General features: G+C 32.0%; 2 protein-coding genes across 2 annotated transcripts in view; one reads left to right on the forward strand and one right to left on the reverse strand.

Moving 5' to 3' along the window:
• Window positions 1-9,556, reverse strand: part of LOC139105754 (major facilitator superfamily domain-containing protein 6-A-like) — a 148,585-nt gene extending 139,029 nt beyond the window's left edge. The window contains exons 1-2 of the mRNA XM_070662025.1: window positions 7,715-9,556; window positions 764-1,065 (exon numbers count right to left, since the gene is read on the reverse strand). Coding sequence (XP_070518126.1) covers window positions 764-1,065; window positions 7,715-7,775 — 363 coding nt within the window. The 5' untranslated portion in view covers window positions 7,776-9,556. The remainder of the gene's footprint in view (window positions 1-763; window positions 1,066-7,714) is intronic.
• A 3,503-nt stretch (window positions 9,557-13,059) lies between these two features.
• Window positions 13,060-14,355, forward strand: LOC139105603 (uncharacterized). Its single transcript, XM_070661795.1, has one exon. It carries the CDS (start codon window positions 13,060-13,062, stop codon window positions 14,353-14,355), a length of 1,296 nt encoding a protein of 431 aa, XP_070517896.1.
• Window positions 14,356-18,391: the final 4,036 nt, after the last annotated feature.

Here is an 18,391-nt window from a genome sequence, read left to right on the forward strand (position 1 = left end):
TGCCTCCTCCAACTACTCTCGGTCCCGAGATAACCACGTTACGGAGGTAGCTCCCTACATCTCTCATCGCACCCGTCGTGATTACCGGAGTGGAGTAATCTCCGCCTCGACCGAAGAATCTCGGCTAAACGACACCTTGCAAGTGCCTCTATTCTATCACTCAATTCGTAACCGCGACTGCGTCATTCCGTTTTTAAAACGTTCTGTACATTCCACGTCTATTATTCGGCGATTCAATCCGTGCGTCCCTTTAAATCCGCGTACCGTTCTTATTTTGTCTAATCGCGATTAAAGCTGCGCGTCAGCCGCAATCTGTATACAACACGTTTAGAAACACGCGTCGTTCTCGCTCACTCTATACACCGCCGTATCATATTCGCGGCGCTCTCACTCTGTATCATAGCGTTTAACGCCGCGTGCCGTTCTTGTCGATGTAAACACGCGTTTAATCCGCGTGTTCTCTCAATTGTATATACCAACACCACCGCGCGTAAATATACGTATTCTTTGTGTTCATTTCTTTTTTTTTATCACGCTTTATTTGAACTTCTATTTTTGTTTCTTTTTATAATAAATTAAGTCTGTCAATTTAATCCAATCTCGTTGCATCTAGCGACCTACAACTAAATCCTGGATATCCCGACGAGCGCTCCGGGTCAGCTTGCTAGCCCAATATTTAGTTGCGCGAAAACGGGTCGTTTCAAACGTTATAAATATTTCTTTAAATCTATATTAAAACTACTAATGTAAAATAAAAACTTACATTATCCATATTACAATGCGGTAACGGAAGACAAGATATATTTTGAAAATGATATTCTGATGACATTAAACCTGGAAGTGGAGGTAAAAGGAATATCATAATGTAGCAACTATTTGCTATGACCAGCAAAGACAGAAAAAAAAATTTTCTGCATGTTTGAAAGTAGTCTATAATAAATCCAAATATTGGTTTTGCTACTAGGTGCAAAATAGGTAAAATCGCCCCGATACTACCAATAACAATTGGAGAAATACCAATTTGTTTTCCATAGACATATAGAAATGGAAAAGTAGGACCTGCGCCTAAAATTAAAAAAAAAATTGCATGACAATACATTTTTTTAATACAAAAAAAGTTTATTAACCCTTTTTCTTATACAAGATATTGTAAACAAAGTGTCAAAGCCTAAAACTATATGTAGATTATAGAAATCCAAGACAAAAAATTATGTAATATTTTAAAAAAATTGTAATTATTGAATAAATTACTCGAATGAGATTTATTTGCGTGGATTAAAATGAATGTGGATTGCGAAGGTGTATTAATTAACTTGTATCTAGGCTTTTATAATCGTATCTTTTATTCTTTATTCCTTTGCGTCTATTAATTGAATGAATTTTTAATTGTACCAAAGAAGACTTGAAAGGACGATGAGGCAATAATGATATGTCCCTTTTATACCCAACTCTCGCTGCGCCGGGTTCTTGGTCTCTTTTTTGTGCAGCTATTTATTCTTAGCCACCAGCATCTTAAGAGCGCGTAGCCTCTTACTTACTATTACGTCCTGCAATTTTTTTTTTCTTGAGCTATGAGAAACATTTGACACTTGCCACCACATACAGGAGTTTTCGTACTTTTTTAGTAAACTCGCGTTCTTTTAATTTTAATTCTCACTCGTTTTGAGGCAAGGCTACAGGCTGCAAAAATTTCCAGACACTGCCTCTCAGCAATCGTAAAAGAAATCTATGATCAAAAGAATCTATGAAAAATCTCACGATTCTAGTCAAAGAATCCATCCATCTATGGAGGCACCCCGGGATGACCAAGGGATGACAGACTTGAGATCAGTAACAAATGCGGAAAACTGCGTAATCATAAAAAAAAATTTTACGATTTAAAAAGGCCGTATGCTTTCTTGGCAAATCATCGCCAAAAAGAGAAGCGTTAAAACCAGAATATTAATCAGCACAATATGAATTGAGTATACTGCGTCATGGATGACTATCTATCAGATGACATATCAATCGTTACCAAAAAAGAGATGCGTGGTAGATGGAAAAAACATAAGTTTTCAGTAAAGTTTGTTGGTAAATAGTAAGGAAAGGACGCTAGTGAAAGGACAGAGCCAAAGAATGAAAGTGGAAAGGGCGGAAAAGTAAGGAAATAGAGGAAGGGTGCAAGCTTTAGAGAAAAAACGAAAAGTGAAAGAGTGTGTGAAAAAGTAAAAGTGAGGTTAGAAAAGAAGGAATAAACAAGTGAGTGAAAGGGGAATTGATGAGAGAGTGAGAAAGAGTGATAAAGGAAGAGAGAGAATTAGATTGAAAGGAAATTGTTCACGACTCGGTTGTCAATTGCTCGAGTTCCATTTTGCTGGTTTCGGTCGATCCGGTACGTGGCTGCTGATTTGAACGTGAGATATCAGTGATCACTACGGCGGAGCTTTCCAAAGCTGCTTATCGGCCGTTTTCGGCTTTTTTGGCTCCGTATTCTCGCGAACTTGGTGGTTTTTAAATTTAGTTAGCGCTTTTGATATCGATATCGCAAAGAAGCGAAGGTTTTGTTTCCGCATTTAGCTTATTCAGTGTTTTATTTTTTTCTGTATCGACGATTTTTGATCTATCGGTGACCCACGCTATACGTGATCACTCTCAGCTTTAATTGTATTGCAACCTGGAGCACCGAGCTCAAGAGACAGATTACTGTTGGTCTTGTATCAATTGTTGTTCTCCCGCGTGCACGCCTTGTGATCGCTCCGCGGACGTAATATCTTCGTCCGATCGATTCGTACCGATTCCGTGGTCAAGATTTCTGCTTTGGTAGGGCGTAACCATCATTACCGCTCGGCAAGATCTCCGTCGCGTCGTACAGCCGCATTAACAAAGAATCAAGATTTCTTAACAATTCAGTCTACGATCATGTGATAGAACAATAGCGCTCATGAGCCCGTGTATTAAGTATTTCGTATTTCTACTACAAATCTCTCTACGAGCCTTTGTTTCTGAATAAAACTCGCTACTCGTTTGTGAATCTCTATCGTGTTAATTTTGTTTCACCACCTATCCGATTGATCCTCTGAGTGATTCTCAGTACTTTGGCACGGCAACGATCAGCGTTAATCGATACCGGCAAAGATTACGTTGGCGTGTGATACGCATCTAGTCCGCGCGTGAAGTGTATGTAAGAGAGAGAGGATAGAAAAGAAGGAAAAATGAAAATAGAAAAGTAATGTTGCACCATAGCCGGTGCACGGAGTCCGTCCTCCGGGATCGACTAATTATACGGGCGATGGTTAAATAAGGATGCCTTTTGTTAGTTATAATTACGTGGTTTATTTGCTTCTTTGATTACACTTTTCGTCGCGTGTTCAAATGAACGTCGCGATTATAGTTACGTGCCGTTTGTTGGTTGTTGGTAACTGACTTGCACGAGCTTGGCCGCTCGTGCGTTATATTGACGGCTGGGGTGAATAGTCAGCGAAATTGCAGAAGACGATGACCGGATGCTTACCGCTGATCGCGCAGTGTAGCGAAAGCTCTAACTTGATGTCAGCGTAGGCTCAGCAGATTCTATGAGATTTGGTAATCTGCTAAGCTTCAATTTTTTATCTGGCACACAATGTGCCAACAATCGAACCTAGGGGCTCGGGTTACAATAGTAGGATTAAAAAAAAAAAGAATAGAAGTGTAGGGAAATCAAAGGGGGAGAAGAGTAAGAAGGAAAGAATAAAAAAAGGTAAAGTGTAAAAAATTAAAGTTAGAAAAACGGTGAGTAAAGTGACAGTAAGATAAAAAAACAAAGCAAGTGAGCATAAGCGCAAATATAGACGCAGACAAAAGTAAAAAAGTAACAGCATGATAGAAGACAAAAAAAAGAGAAGCAATGTGAAAAAGAAATAAGATATGGATAAGGAAAGAGAAAAGTTGTTTTTGAAGAAAAGAAAAAGAAGTAGAAGTTTAAGAAAAATCGAGAAATATCTTAAGAGAAATAGAAAAAATGATGAAATGGGAAGAAGGAGGAATTTAGTTTGTTCAACAAGAGCAAGAAAACGGCAAGATTATTGACGGAAAGACAGATACAGATATAGAGGAAGAAAAGGAGGAATAAGTGAAATTAATGAAGGGAATGAGAATGAAAGTGAAAAGAAGCATAGAGGAACTTAAAGAAAATAACAAGAATATGAGAAAGGAATTAGTAGAACTGAGAAAGAGGGGAGAAGAGTGGAGAAAAGAATGAAAAGAAATTAAGGAGAAAATAGAACACTTGAAAAAAAAGATAGAAGAGGTGAGAAAAAAACAAGAAGTAAAGGAAAAAAATGGAAGAATTTAGAGGAAAAAATAGTGTAGCGGAATTTATGAGATTTTTTGTCCCGAGTAGACGGGACAGCGCGGTACTGCTGCGCGAGGTCCGAGTCGACCTCATTGGCAGGAATGTGCTACGTACCAACTAGACGATTGTTCATGCGGAATGCACTTCTAGCAATAAACTACCGTATCACAAAATCAGATACAACGAAATGAGCGGTCCAGGTAAAGAAACGTGTGTGGTGAGCAAAACCTTAGAAAGGAAATGAGCAAGACAATGAGCTTGCGTGAATTACTTATAATGACCGAACGTTCCAGAACGTCTTCGAGCACGTGACAATGCGCGGTCGCAGCGTGCGCCCACCGTGAGGCTGTATCCTTGATGAGCTGATCAAAATATAAACTTAATTGAGCGAAGTTCACGGAACTTCTACATATATTTCAGAGTAATTACCGGTCCAGTGTCTCGAATACCCGTGATAGAATAGCCTAATACGGGAATAAGTTACTTGCTCCTGTAACGTAGAACTGCGTTATCTCGCGGTCTCGGTGTCGGATTACCGACCTGGCTATTTACCGACTCGCGAAAATTGGCGGTACCGACACCGTAATGAGGTATTGCGGTGTCGGTACGGTGTCGGTACGTCGGCGCGGTTGGTCTGGCAACGGGCCCGTTCGCGAGTCTCGCCGTAGTCGCACGGAGACCGAGGTGCCGAACTCCGCCGACGGGACCGACGACGAAGTGGTGCGAAGGCTGTCGCCGACAGGGAAGACTTCTCCCATGGATTTTCCGCCCGTGAAGGGCTTGAGTGATTTCGCCAAGCGAGTCTTCCATGAATTTTCCGCCCGGCAGGACTGACGACGAGGGAGAGCGACCGGCGAGCTGTTGAGCACGCGGTTTTCACGTGCCGTATCGTGAGTGCCATTTCGTGACGAAGGGCTAGGAGTCGCCCGGTATCGTAAGATTAATTACGTTTTAATAAACAGGTTCCGGCCAGGGGCTGGCAATCCTGAGCCAAGGATATTTTGGGAAAAGCGGCGAAGAGCTGCCGATCACCCACCGATCACGTGACCGGCACGGGGTGCCGGCGCGAGTACCGCATCAGAGAGGATTCGAGGACGGCGACGACGGATTCCGCCGCGCCGTGGGACCATACCGGCTCTCCGGGTGTATTCATCCACCGAGGGAAAAAGCTGTAATCGGCGGAGTGCCGTGTTCATCGCAACGTGGGACGTCGAGTCGCAGCCATCACGGGAAGACGGCGTGCGGCGAGTATTTGCGAGCGTGTTGCGTGGAGCCCCGAAATGAAAGGGGGGAAGTTTGAACAGGAATTCGCGAGTGTCACGACACGTCCTGCGCGCGTGTAAGGAAAGTTCGGAAGCCGTTTGGTTCTCGGTGGGGTACCGGGAAGTGGGCATTGTATCGCCGTATGTCGGCAGCCATACTATCTCTCTCGCGTTCCGTTGCGTTGCGTATCTCTTTCGCGTGCCGCTTTGCGTTGCGTTTCCCTTCTTGCGAACCGTATGCGTATTTTCCCTTTTCGTTTCGAATAGACTTTGTGCTAAATTATAGCCGGGGTGAATTTCTTGGTTTCCATTGGTAAATTCTTTAGTATTTTTGGTATAGTCACGAGGTACATTTCGGTCCTCGAATTACCTTTTATTTTCTTTTGTTACTGCATTCCTTGTATGAGTCGCGGGTTCATCCCCGACTTCGGCAACGTTCAATTTATTTTTTTTGTAATTCTTGATTTTTATAATTTTCCTTTGTTTTGAATTGAATAAATTTAGCACACTCCCTTGGAATCACACAGAAACCCTCTATCTTACGTATCATCCTAAGTATTCGACTCTTTACTCACAATGATATCTGGTTAACAGTTGCGAATTTTGAAAAATAATATAGGACTTTTCGTTTTCTTTGGACGAATTCTACTTACCATTAAAAAAAAAGTAACGTTAGTCTGGGACACCCTGTATATACGAACATTTTATAATTTACCTACAGTTATAAACTTTTAATACTTTGCTTGCAACACCATGTAGATTAGTGTACACCTATTTTTTGTTAGCAATTTGTTTATACAAATTAAAATTAAAAATAAGTATTGTTTATTGATTGTATAATTTATTGTAACATATCATATATTTATAAAAATATAACAAAATAAAAACAGAAAAAATTAAATTGTGTTTTTAAAAAGAATATTGTATTAGTTAATTATTGTGCCAATTTTCGAACAAAGAATTGTTCAAAATAAATTAATTATTTACTATTAAATTTTTTTTTATAATTAATAAAGTAATAATAAACTGTATTAATAATAGTAAAAATCAATTAATAAACACGTTTTCTCATCATTTAGTAACAAAAGCCAGATTAATATATTCTTTGTTGTTACTAAATATGTGCTTTTTTCAAAGTTTTGCCACGCTTATGAGGCCACATTTTAACGTAACACTTACACATTTTATTCTGCGATTGCGTAACGTTATGCGAATTTTTATTTATTATCAAATCTGCTTTTACGACGCAGATAATAATGACTGGAATCAAAATAATTTTGTAACTATGATTGGATAAACTCATATTTTCTGTTTTAATTGAATTTTGAAGAAGCAATCAGAGCAAAGAATATGATATTATTTTATAATTTTACCCAATCAGAACTATAGATCAGTTTGATTTAAATTATTTTGATCGACATCGCAAAAGCAGCTTAAATAATCAAGAAACGCGGTAGCGTCTCGTATGAAGTGTACGCGCAGCAAGATCACCACGTATCATTTATGCAAAACCTCGATTTGACGACAACTGAGATTTCAAGATCTCAATAACGGTTGAAATGATCGAGTTTTAAGTAGACTCATTGAAAAGCCTGTGGTCGATTTTAATAACAAATGTAGATTTATTATATTTGCTCTACATATCTATATAGTCTGCTTTTATTAAATAACGTTATTGTCATTATTGTCGACCCGGAAATTGGAGGGGATTTAATGCCTAAATACAATCCAAGCGCGCCAACTTTTTGTATATCAGTTTGGTGTTTAATAAACTTATTATTTTATTAACAATTAGGAATTGTTGTTACTATTTTATTTTACTATTTTTAAAGAAAATACCTATTTTATTTAATAATGGTAATTTTTTAGAGTTGACAACTTTATATTTGATATCACTATTTCTGTAAAGAGGACTTTTTTGTTCAAACATATAAAACAATATATGCATCACGTTCGCTATGCGTATACTTGACGCCTTTTTTCTTACTTTCTTTTTTAAAAAAATTAAATATATTATTCAAAACGTGGTGAAAGATTTCTTAATTGATTTTATTCGCTTTATAATATATCCACAAGAAATTGTATTGTAATTATTAAACACTTTTTATACATACACAAATAAATATATAAAATAGATACTTACTTCCTAAGTAAAAGAAGAAATGTAATTTTATAAGAACTTTAGTATAATTCATTTTTTTCATAATATGTATTGAAGAAATTGTGAGACCTAAACAATTCTATATTTTATTATTTTGCAACCTTTCTTTATTATTGTTCCTTATTAATTATAAACGTGCTAAAATATTCTATAAAAAATTAAATATGTATCAATTATAGAACTATAATAAGAAATCAAAAAAAATTTATAAAAAATTTTACACAAGTGCATGCGCAATGATACCTTAGAATTTGCTAATATAAAATAAAATAAATTCCTATATTGACATTGAAACATATATCAAGAAGTAATTAAATATGTACGATAAAAACTTATAACAACAAATAAACTATACCTTTTATTTAATTGGCTTACGTTTCACAAATGTTTTTAAATTTACTCAGAATTATGTTTTTGTTAGTTGATCCTTTTTTGTATAACGTGGTCCATATGTTATTATGCACATTTCTGGTAGACTTGTGTTTTAAGTGTAACGCTGTTGACACTTGAAATATCGTAGGTATTAAAAATAAAAATGTTAAAACAAATTAAACTGATTCAATATGTCATAATTTATACATATTTACTAAATATTATACACTGAAAAAGTATTTTAACTTTTGTTTACAGTAGAAAATATTAAATGTTCACAGTTTAATCAATATTTTCACAATCCAAATTTATTTAAACGTGTTTTCTACGTCGAATGTTTTCTGACTCATTAGTCAGCATTCCACAACCTTGTATTTCTACTCGACGTGTATAGCTATTAATATACTTTAGTATCGGTAGATATTAGCACTTTGTTTACAAGCTATTACAAGTGGCGATTACGTATCTTTACTACGTGGTCCTACTACATGCTTTTATTGTAGTAAAAAAATAACTAAAGTATAACTTTAATATCAAAATTATACAAGTAAAAATAATTTTCCGTAGACAATTGTTAAAGTATTAATGTGTATAAAATTACTAAAGAGTCAATGTCTAGTGGAAATTATTGGTAACATTTTTGGTAAATATATTGTAGTAATATAACAATAAAATGAACAATATTATCAATATGTGCAATATATAAATAATACGTAGCAATTGGTGGCAATACCTCACAATACATTAGCAATAACTTCGCAATAGATGGCAATATATGAGTAATACGTAGTTAAATATCAGATTAAAATAGTAATGTATTCTTTTAAAGTTAATCAGTGAAAATATCACTGATTGAATCAGTATGTCACAAAAAGTAAGTGGATATTTACTAATTTACAGTAAAAAAAATATTACCTTTATCTTCTATCTACTACATTTTACTGATTTGTCAATGGAAATCTAGAGATACGGTAGTGTCTTGCATCAAGTACGCGCAACGAGTTCAATAATGTATTTTTATACAAGTTCCTTCTGTTAAACTTAATCGAAAGGAGTAAATTCTCTGAATGTGATTTATGCGTTGATTTAGATATAAGTGGTTGCAAAGGAATATGAATTTTTAGGCGACACTTTTTATTACGTTTTTAACTTACTTTATTATATTCTTATTCTTTACTTTTTGCGCCTATTAGCTGAATTTCTAATTGTACTAAAGAAGACTAAAAAAAAAACAAAGCAAAGATATCACAATGCAAAATTCAAACTGTGAAATTTTCAAGAGGCACGGTAATGCCTCGCGTGAAGTATATCCAGGTAGCACAGTGTCGTCATTATAAAGTCATTTTAAGATCATTTTTTGTCATATAATGTCAGTCGACTAAATAATGATATTTTATAGACGTGATGTTTTTAACGGCATATTGTCGTCATAGTAATAACGTTATTTAAACGTTTTTTATGGTTATTTATCTACTATTTATAATAATAAAATAAATATTTTATAATAATATATCCACATTAAATATTAACGTTTTTAAATAGTAAATAATAAATAATGGTGTTTATTAAATATTTGTCAATAAAGTTTATTTTCAAAATTTTTTTAATATAATTTAAATAAAATTTAATTTAAACATTTGATATTTGATAGAAAATTTTACTTTTTTTTATCAACTTTATTGAGTTGTACACTGAGAAAAATATTTTGATCACCGTAACAAAATGCATTTGTTACTTAATGATTTGCTAAAAACACAAATTATTAAGTTCATATTGCAAATCATTTCTTTTGATTTGTTATTTTTACAAATCATATATGGTTTGCAACACAAATCAAATTTGTTAATAATATTTGTTATGGGCTTTAAAAATTTGTTAGTGCAACAGTATGAAACCAGTAACAAAAACGAATGTGACAAATACGGATTACCTAGTAACGCTTGTTTTGGTTACTTGAAATTGTTTAAAAATTTGGTACAGATTATTTGTAATTTGTACAAAAAAATGATTAATGAAGATAATATAAGTGCATCAGACGACGCGGTGACAAAACGTTTAAAAAGTTGGGGCTTGAGTGCGGAAGTTGTTCAAGCATTTAAAGGTTAGTATACAAATCTTTTTTGTAAAAGTATATTAATTTTTATCTTGTTGTTTGCATTAAAGATCAAAAAATTACGGAGGAAGTATTTCCTTACTTAGACAAAAACACAATTGATGTATTAATTCCTTTAATTGGAGAAAGGATTCTTTTTAATTTAAAATATAAAGCGGAAAATTGTGACATTAAAATTATAGCCACTACTGGTAAATATTTGTATTTCTATTTTTATTATATTTAATTATTTATAAAAAAATTATATTATTATAGCTAATCTGTATAATTGCTTTCAATTTCATTCAGACACTAGTGGCGAAGCAATCATTCTTCAAGAACCAGCATTTAATGAAGTAAATCAAAATATAAATGACAATATAATACAACATATTCCAAACAACTTGGAAAAAATAGACAACAAATATGTAAGTAACTAATACAATAACTAATACTAATACATATATATATATATTTATTATGATAATGCTTTCTTTATAGGATCTTGAATCAATTCTTAAAAAATATGATAAAGGCATAATTGTGCTTCATGAATTTAAAAATAACAACAAACTAAATTTTCGAACTAGAAATTATTTATCAGAAATAATAATAAATTATGAATTAAAAGACGATTTAGATAAACGGTATTTATATATTTTTTAAAGTTTATTAGTGTACGATTTATTAAGGTTTTTTCTATCATTATTATTAAAATAATTGTTAAAAATCTTTAAAATTTGTTTAATTTTACAACGCAGCCTCTCACCTGAAAGACTAAATTTAATTGCAAATAAAATAATTGAATTGTTTCCAACTGAAGCAAAGGTGAATTATATTCATATTATTCTAAGTTTTTACATTTAATGTCGACAAAAAAACAATTTTTTTAGCTTTCTTTTATATTAATTATAAAAAAATATGTTAAATAGGAAACATACATTGATATTGATAACACAAATAAAATTTGCATTACCGGAAAGGGAAAATTATATAATAAATGGTACAATAAGAGAAGAGAACTCGCAAAATTAAGTCTTATTCCTTCAGGAAGAAAAGGTAAACAAAAAGGATTAAAAAGAGCAAGGGAAAGTGACGAATGTATGTATAATATACATTAATATATATATTTAATTTACGCGTGATAATTACTTAATATTAAAAAATGTTGCTTTTTATTTTAATAAATTATTTTGATTTTAGTAATAACTGAAAATGAAGAAATAGAAAATAATGACGCCATACTGTGGTTAAAAAATAGTTCCCAACCGTGGTTTAAAGTGTTACAGAATTGGCAAGAAACTTCGGGACAGCGCCGAAACGAATTACTAATTAATAATATCTCTGTAGGCCAGTATATGGCACAGTATCCCGCTTTACTTAATGAAAAGGGCTTACTACTCTAGTAAATATCAAAATTACTTTATAAAATACCGTTTTACAATTTGATAATTTTTATAACTTTTATACTTTCTTACAGTTAGAAATTGATTTTGAAAATAAAAATCCGGATAACACTTTAAAATTATTCGTCAACTGGCCCAAACTGTCCAAATTTCTTTTTGGGAAGTTAAAAAATAAAATAAAAGATTTTGCAGATACTAATATATTACCTGAAGGTATATAAGATAAAAAAAAATTAATTAAATAAATAAAATTAATAAATAAAATAAATTTTAAAAATAAATAACTAAATATATAAATAAATAAAATTAATAAGTTAAATAAATAAAGTAGATAAATAAAATTAAATTAATAAATAAATTTTTATTTTAGATCAAATAACTATAAAAGTTTTATTTTCTATTGCACAATTATTTCCTTCAGTGAATGCGCGGAAGCAAACAAAAGCAATTAAAGAATGGCGCCCTTCTAAAGTAGAAATGCAGGAAGGTTTTATTCTTCATGTAAAGGTAAATGTAAAAATAAATTTGTATTTTGATGATATTCTTTTTAATAAATAATTATTTTTGCTTTAATTACTCCTTTGAATTTTCAGATTATAGGAGACTTAGAAAATCAGCTTTTGTTACGCCAAGAAAAACTTGCTCAATACGGTTGCGATCTTCAACCTTTAGTGGTCCTCGTCGGTCCGGATTTACAAAACATTAGCCAAAATTTTGTCGTTTTGGGGCTTAAAAACTATTATGAGGTAGAGACTCCGCTAAAAGCCATAGACGTATGCTTTAAAGTTTTTCATGCACTTCATCTCCTATACCCGCTTGAATCAGCTCAAATATGGCAATTTATTCAACGCGCTGCGTACGAAATGCCACGTAATCGACAGTACGATCCCCACTACAGTACGGTTGAAATTTTGTTAAAAGAATTTTTATCAGAAAACAGCATTTTATTGTAATAATTTTTTCATTTAATTTGTTGTGTTCACGCGTTGTAAATTTTATTTTGGTTTATATTTTAAAGAAATAGTGTTAATAAAAATGCCAACGTGCTATTTATGTAAAAAAAATGTTCTTTTTATTCGCAGTTTATTTGTTCATTTAACTATTTCACATCCTAATTCCCTTATTTATAAATGTGGAGAAAATCAATGTTTCCGTAATTCCTCATTAAAAAATTCTTATAGAAAACATTAAAAAAATTTTCATAATTTTGTTTTAACACAAACAGAGAAAAAAGAAAAAGAAATAGAACAAAACAAAAAAAAAAAAACAATCAGAGAATTTACAGAGCAATCAGAGGAACAAGTTTTTTTGATGAAAATTTTAACGACGGAGCAACAATCGAAGAGTTGCAATCTATATCTTCTCAAGAATTTGAGTTTTCTATTCAACAATCAGCTGAAATGTTCATTTCAAAATTATTTAGTAATCCTCGTTTTCCACGAAACTTGATTCAAACAATGATAGCTGATGTAAATTCTTTGATTGGCAGTGAATATCTAGCACTTCTTAAACAAAAAATAATGAATATTCTTCAAAATTACGACTGTGCTCAGAACGACATCCAAGAAGTACAAAATATGTTTAATGCTTTAGAAAATCCTTTTAAAAATTTTACGTCGGAATATATGTCTTTTAAACATTTTTCAAAATCGACAAATTATATTGCTCCTGTTCCTTATGAAATTGGCAAAATTTTTTGTAATAAAAGAAAGAACAATATCATGCAAGGAAAATATGATGCTGTATACGGTCAATACGTTCCTTTAGATTCTGTGTTAAAAAAATTTTTTGAGTTGCCTAATATTTTGAAAGACACTTTAGCTTACATGAGTTATTTAAGTAAAGAAAATTCGGGACTTCAAAATTTTATTCAAGGTCGTTTATGGTTTAAAAAGAGAAAACAATATTCAAAGGAAGATATTGTTTTATCTCTTTTTATATATTTTGATGATTTTGAGGTAAATAATCCACTTGGATCTCATTCTGGCAAACTTGGAGCAGTATATGTTTCACTGCCTTGTTTACCTCCAGAATGTCGTTCTCTATTGAAGAATATTTTTTTAGTATTATTATTCGACAGTTGGGCTAGATCTCATTTTAAAAACAAAAAAACGTTTTTTCCTTTAATTAAAGTTTTGAAACTCTTAGAAAACGAAGGTATTTTGGTTCAAAGTAATCTTGGAGTAAAACGAGTTTATTTCGTTCTTGGTTTATTAACAGGTGATAATTTAGGATTACATCAATTATTTGGTTTAGTTGAATCTTTTTCTGCTTCTTATTTCTGCAGATTCTGTAAAATGCACAAAAAAGACACGCAGAAAGCAGTAAAAGAAGATCCTAGTCTTTTAAGGAATTTAATAAATTATAATAATGACATTCAGTTAGACAACACTTCTGAGACTGGTATAAAAGAAGAATGTGTATTTCACGATATTTCCTCTTATCACATTACAGAAAATTATACTGTAGACGAGTTGCATGATGGTCGGGAAGGTCTATGCAATGTTGACATGCTGATCATTTTAAGAAATCTCACTCACGGCAAATATAAATGTTTTAACCTTGAAATTTTAAATAATAGAATGCTTATGTTTGATTATGGACCAAAAGATTCATTAAATAAACCACCACGTATATATATCGATCATTTAAAAAAAAATAAATTAAAATTTACCGGTTCAGAAATGCTGTGTTTTGTTAGACTTTTTGGAATCTTTGTGGGTGATTTAGTCTGCGAAGATAACCCATACTAGCAACTATACTTATTAATGCGTCAAATTCTTGATGTAATCCTTGCAAAAAAATTATCAAAAGGTTCTATTTCTTATTTGAAAGTATTAATCCAAGAACACCATGAACTTTTTATTTCATTAGCAGGCAAATCTCTAACTCCAAAATTGCATTTCTTAATACATTATCCCACAATAATTGAACAAAGTGGCCCAATTTTCCATTTATGAACTATTAGGTGTGAAGCCAAACATCGAAATTTAACTCAAGCTGCTGCATCTAATATGTCTCGTGTTAATATATCTTATTCAATTTCTGTTAAGCACCAAATGTCTTTGTGCCACCGATTTTTAACTAAGGAAGGTTTAATACCCGATTTAGAAATCAGTCCAGGGCACACGATAACTTTAAATGAAACTCTACCATTTATTCAAGTTCTTCCGCCTGAACTTAAAGGTAGTGAGTGCACGAGTTATAAATGGATAAAATATAAAGGAACTACATATAAATTAAACATGGTGGTAATCGTAGGCGCTGAGAATTTATGTCCATTGTTTGGAGAAGTGAATCAAATTATTATAAGTGATAGCAATTGCCCACTTCTCCTTTGTAAGAAACTTGTAAATATCGGGCTGTATGAACATGTTTTAGGGTATGAAGTAGCAACAACAAAAGATTGGATATGTATCAATATAAACGATTTACTTGATCCATATCCAACGTACGCATATGCAATGGCAAATGGGGAAAAATACGTTATACTACATTCCAATTTGTAAAATTTAAATACTTAATTAAATGTAAGAATATTATGTTAATAAAACAAATAATTTGTTAAAAAAGTATTTGCAATTTTTACTAATTTAGTTTGCTATTAAAACTAATTATAAAATTTAAAACGACAAATGATTTGTGAAATTGACGGATGAGCAAATGTTATTACGTGTGGCTATATTAACAAATTAAAAGTTTTAATGACAAAAGATTTGTAAACACAACAAATAACCAAATGTTGTTAAGTGTTGCTACAGTAGCAAATAAAAAGTTAGACGGACAAATGATTTGTAAAATCAACATATCAGTAAATGTTATTATGTATTGCTACTGTAGCAAATCAAAAGTTACAAATCATATTTGTTGTCAGAACAATGTTATTTGCTGTCACTATAGCTACAAAAAAAATTTGTTGTGGATACTTGTGTTTTGTTATAATAACATAACAGCAGTAAAATATTTTTCTCAGTGTAGATCAAAGGGAAATATCATGTCCTTAATTTCTTTATAATGAATTTAGGGACACTTTGTATATTTCGTTATAAAATAATAGCAGCGAATCAGTTGCTAAGTAATTACGCGTGTATACGCAGTAGTTATTTCTGCAAAACGTCGCGGTCGGCATCGACATGTATAATGTTATAGAGTTTGACGAAATACTCAACAAATAAATACATGCATACCGGAAAATCTTCTGGTACAATTACCATTAAACTCAAACAATAAAGTTACAATATTAAAAGAATATTTAAGAAACAAAGACAATTTATCAGCTTTGGTAAGTTTAGCAGATTATACTTTTTATTTCCGTATAATTATGAATTAGTTATTTTCTATAGATATTTATGTAAAATTAGATAATTTATATAGTTACATTTTAATGCAATGTTAATGTATTTTGTAGAGTTTCTATTTAGCATCTGTAGGGGACAATACTATATCTTCTCGAATAAATCGAATGTTAAGAGTTGTAATTACCGATGTTCTCGCATCTCAATATAATTTTTTGGGTTCTAAACAACAAAAATTTGCATTTAGTAAATTGCAGTTGTGTAAATGTATTATAAGTAAGTACTTCATATAAAAAACAACCTATTATTTTTTTAGAAACTTTATTATTTATATTGTGAATAACTTTTACACTGTTCTAAATATTTTCAAATTAATTTTATATTTAATTATAAATCTAATTTTTGCTATACAATAATATTACGATAAAATTAATTGTTGAATATGCAGTTTAATACTAAAACAACATAAAACTTGCGAAAACAATTAAAATACACTTAAACAAAAAAAAATAACAATAACAATAAAATAAAAATAACAATAACAATAAAATAAAAATAACAATAACAATAAAATAAAAATAACAATAACCATATAGAAACTAAACGTTTTTATAACAATTAAAATACACTTTATAACAATGATAAGTTTGTTATATTTTTATAACTTAAAACTTTTATTAGACATATATATTTTCAAATGCTACTAAACTTTGTGATTCAGAATGTTCAGAAAAACAAGTTGAAGATGCAATAAAAATTTGGCTCAATCATGCTTCACAACGAATGAAAAGTAGAAGACAAACTGCTTAAATAATTTGTAAGATTTTCATTTAATTAATTTAAAGCTTATACATATTATTATTATTATTATTATTATTATTATTATTATTATTATTATTATTAGGTGGCGTTAGGAACTCGGAAGTTCATTACCGCAAATACCAAATCTCGCCAACGTTCCCTTTCCTGAGCAAAATCCCTCCATTCGCGCCTCTCGTACCCCATCATGTTAAGATCCATTCTGATATTATCTTCCCACCTACGTCTTGGTCACCCAATGGTCTTTTCCCATTAGGTTTACCAATTAGAATTTTATGCGCGGTTCGGTCCTCATTCATACGCGCCACGTGATCTGCCTATCTCAATCGACGCGATTTTATGACGTTAATAATATCTGGACTATTGTATAATTGATGCAATTCTACGTTATGTAATTTTCTCCATTCGCCCGTTTCCTCATCGCGCTTAGCACCGAAGATTTTTTGAAGTATTTTGTTTTCAAATACTCTAAATTTTTTCTCGTCTTGTAACGTAAGTGACCACGCTTCGCTGCCATAGAGGGCTACCGGTAGAATAATTGTTTTGTAAATTCTAATTTTTATACGCTTAGACAAAATCCGCGAACCAAGTAGTTTATTAACCGAATAAAAGCATGCATTCCCCAAATTTAATCTTTTCTTAAGCTCTTCTCTTATTTCATTAGTTTGGTTAATAATCGAGCCTAAATACCTAAAATTGCTGATCCGCTCAAAAATTTTATCACGAATGATCAGGTTTCCGTTATTATGAATATTTTGAATTCTATCCGTGACCATATATTTAGTTTTTTCAATGCTTATTTGCAATCCTAGTTCATTCGTTTTATCTAATAGAGTTTTGGTGTTATTGATTAGTGTTTCTTTATTATCCCCCAACAGAGCAATATCGTCCGCATATGTTAATAGCTGTGTTCTACCGTTCAACTGCAGACCATCTTCCCTCTTCTGCATTTCTTTAATGGCATATTCCAATACCAAATTAAACAAAAGTGGTGATAATGCATCTCCCTGCTTTAATCCGCTATGCATATTGAATGCTTCCGATATTTGATTCCCTATTCTAACTCTACTTCTAGTATCCTTTAAGCAGACCTGAACTAAGTTAACCAATTTTTTAGCTATCCCTATCCGAATTAAGACTTCAAACATTCTCACCCGATTTATCGAATCATACACTTTTTTGAAATCAATGTAAAGTTGATGTACCGGTTGATCAAATTCCCATTTTTTCTCCAATATTTGCCGCATGGTAAAGATTTGATCTGTAGTCGATCTATTTTTTCTAAAACCGCATTGATGATCTCCACATATCTCATCTACACATGATGTAAGCCTCGCCAGTAGAATATTCGACAGAATTTTATAACATGTAGGTAAAAGTGAGATGCCCCGATAATTATTACAATTTATTTTGTCTCCCTTTTTGAAAATCGGGATAATTGAATCTTTCCATTGTTCCGGCAATACTTCCTTGTTCCAAATTAAATGATTTAATTTCTGAATTTCTTCTATTAACCTACCACCTCCCCATTTAATTAATTCCGCAGGAATCATGTCGATACCCGGCGCTTTATGATTCTTTAATCTTTTAATTGCGCTTTTTATTTCTGAAATTGTGGGTTCATTAATCATAGGTTCCGCTGTGTGAAACTCAAGGTCCTCTGTTTCCCGGTCGC

The sequence above is a fragment of the Cardiocondyla obscurior genome, linkage group LG09 (assembly GCF_019399895.1).
Source record: "Cardiocondyla obscurior isolate alpha-2009 linkage group LG09, Cobs3.1, whole genome shotgun sequence".
Lineage (NCBI taxonomy): Eukaryota > Metazoa > Arthropoda > Insecta > Hymenoptera > Formicidae > Cardiocondyla > Cardiocondyla obscurior.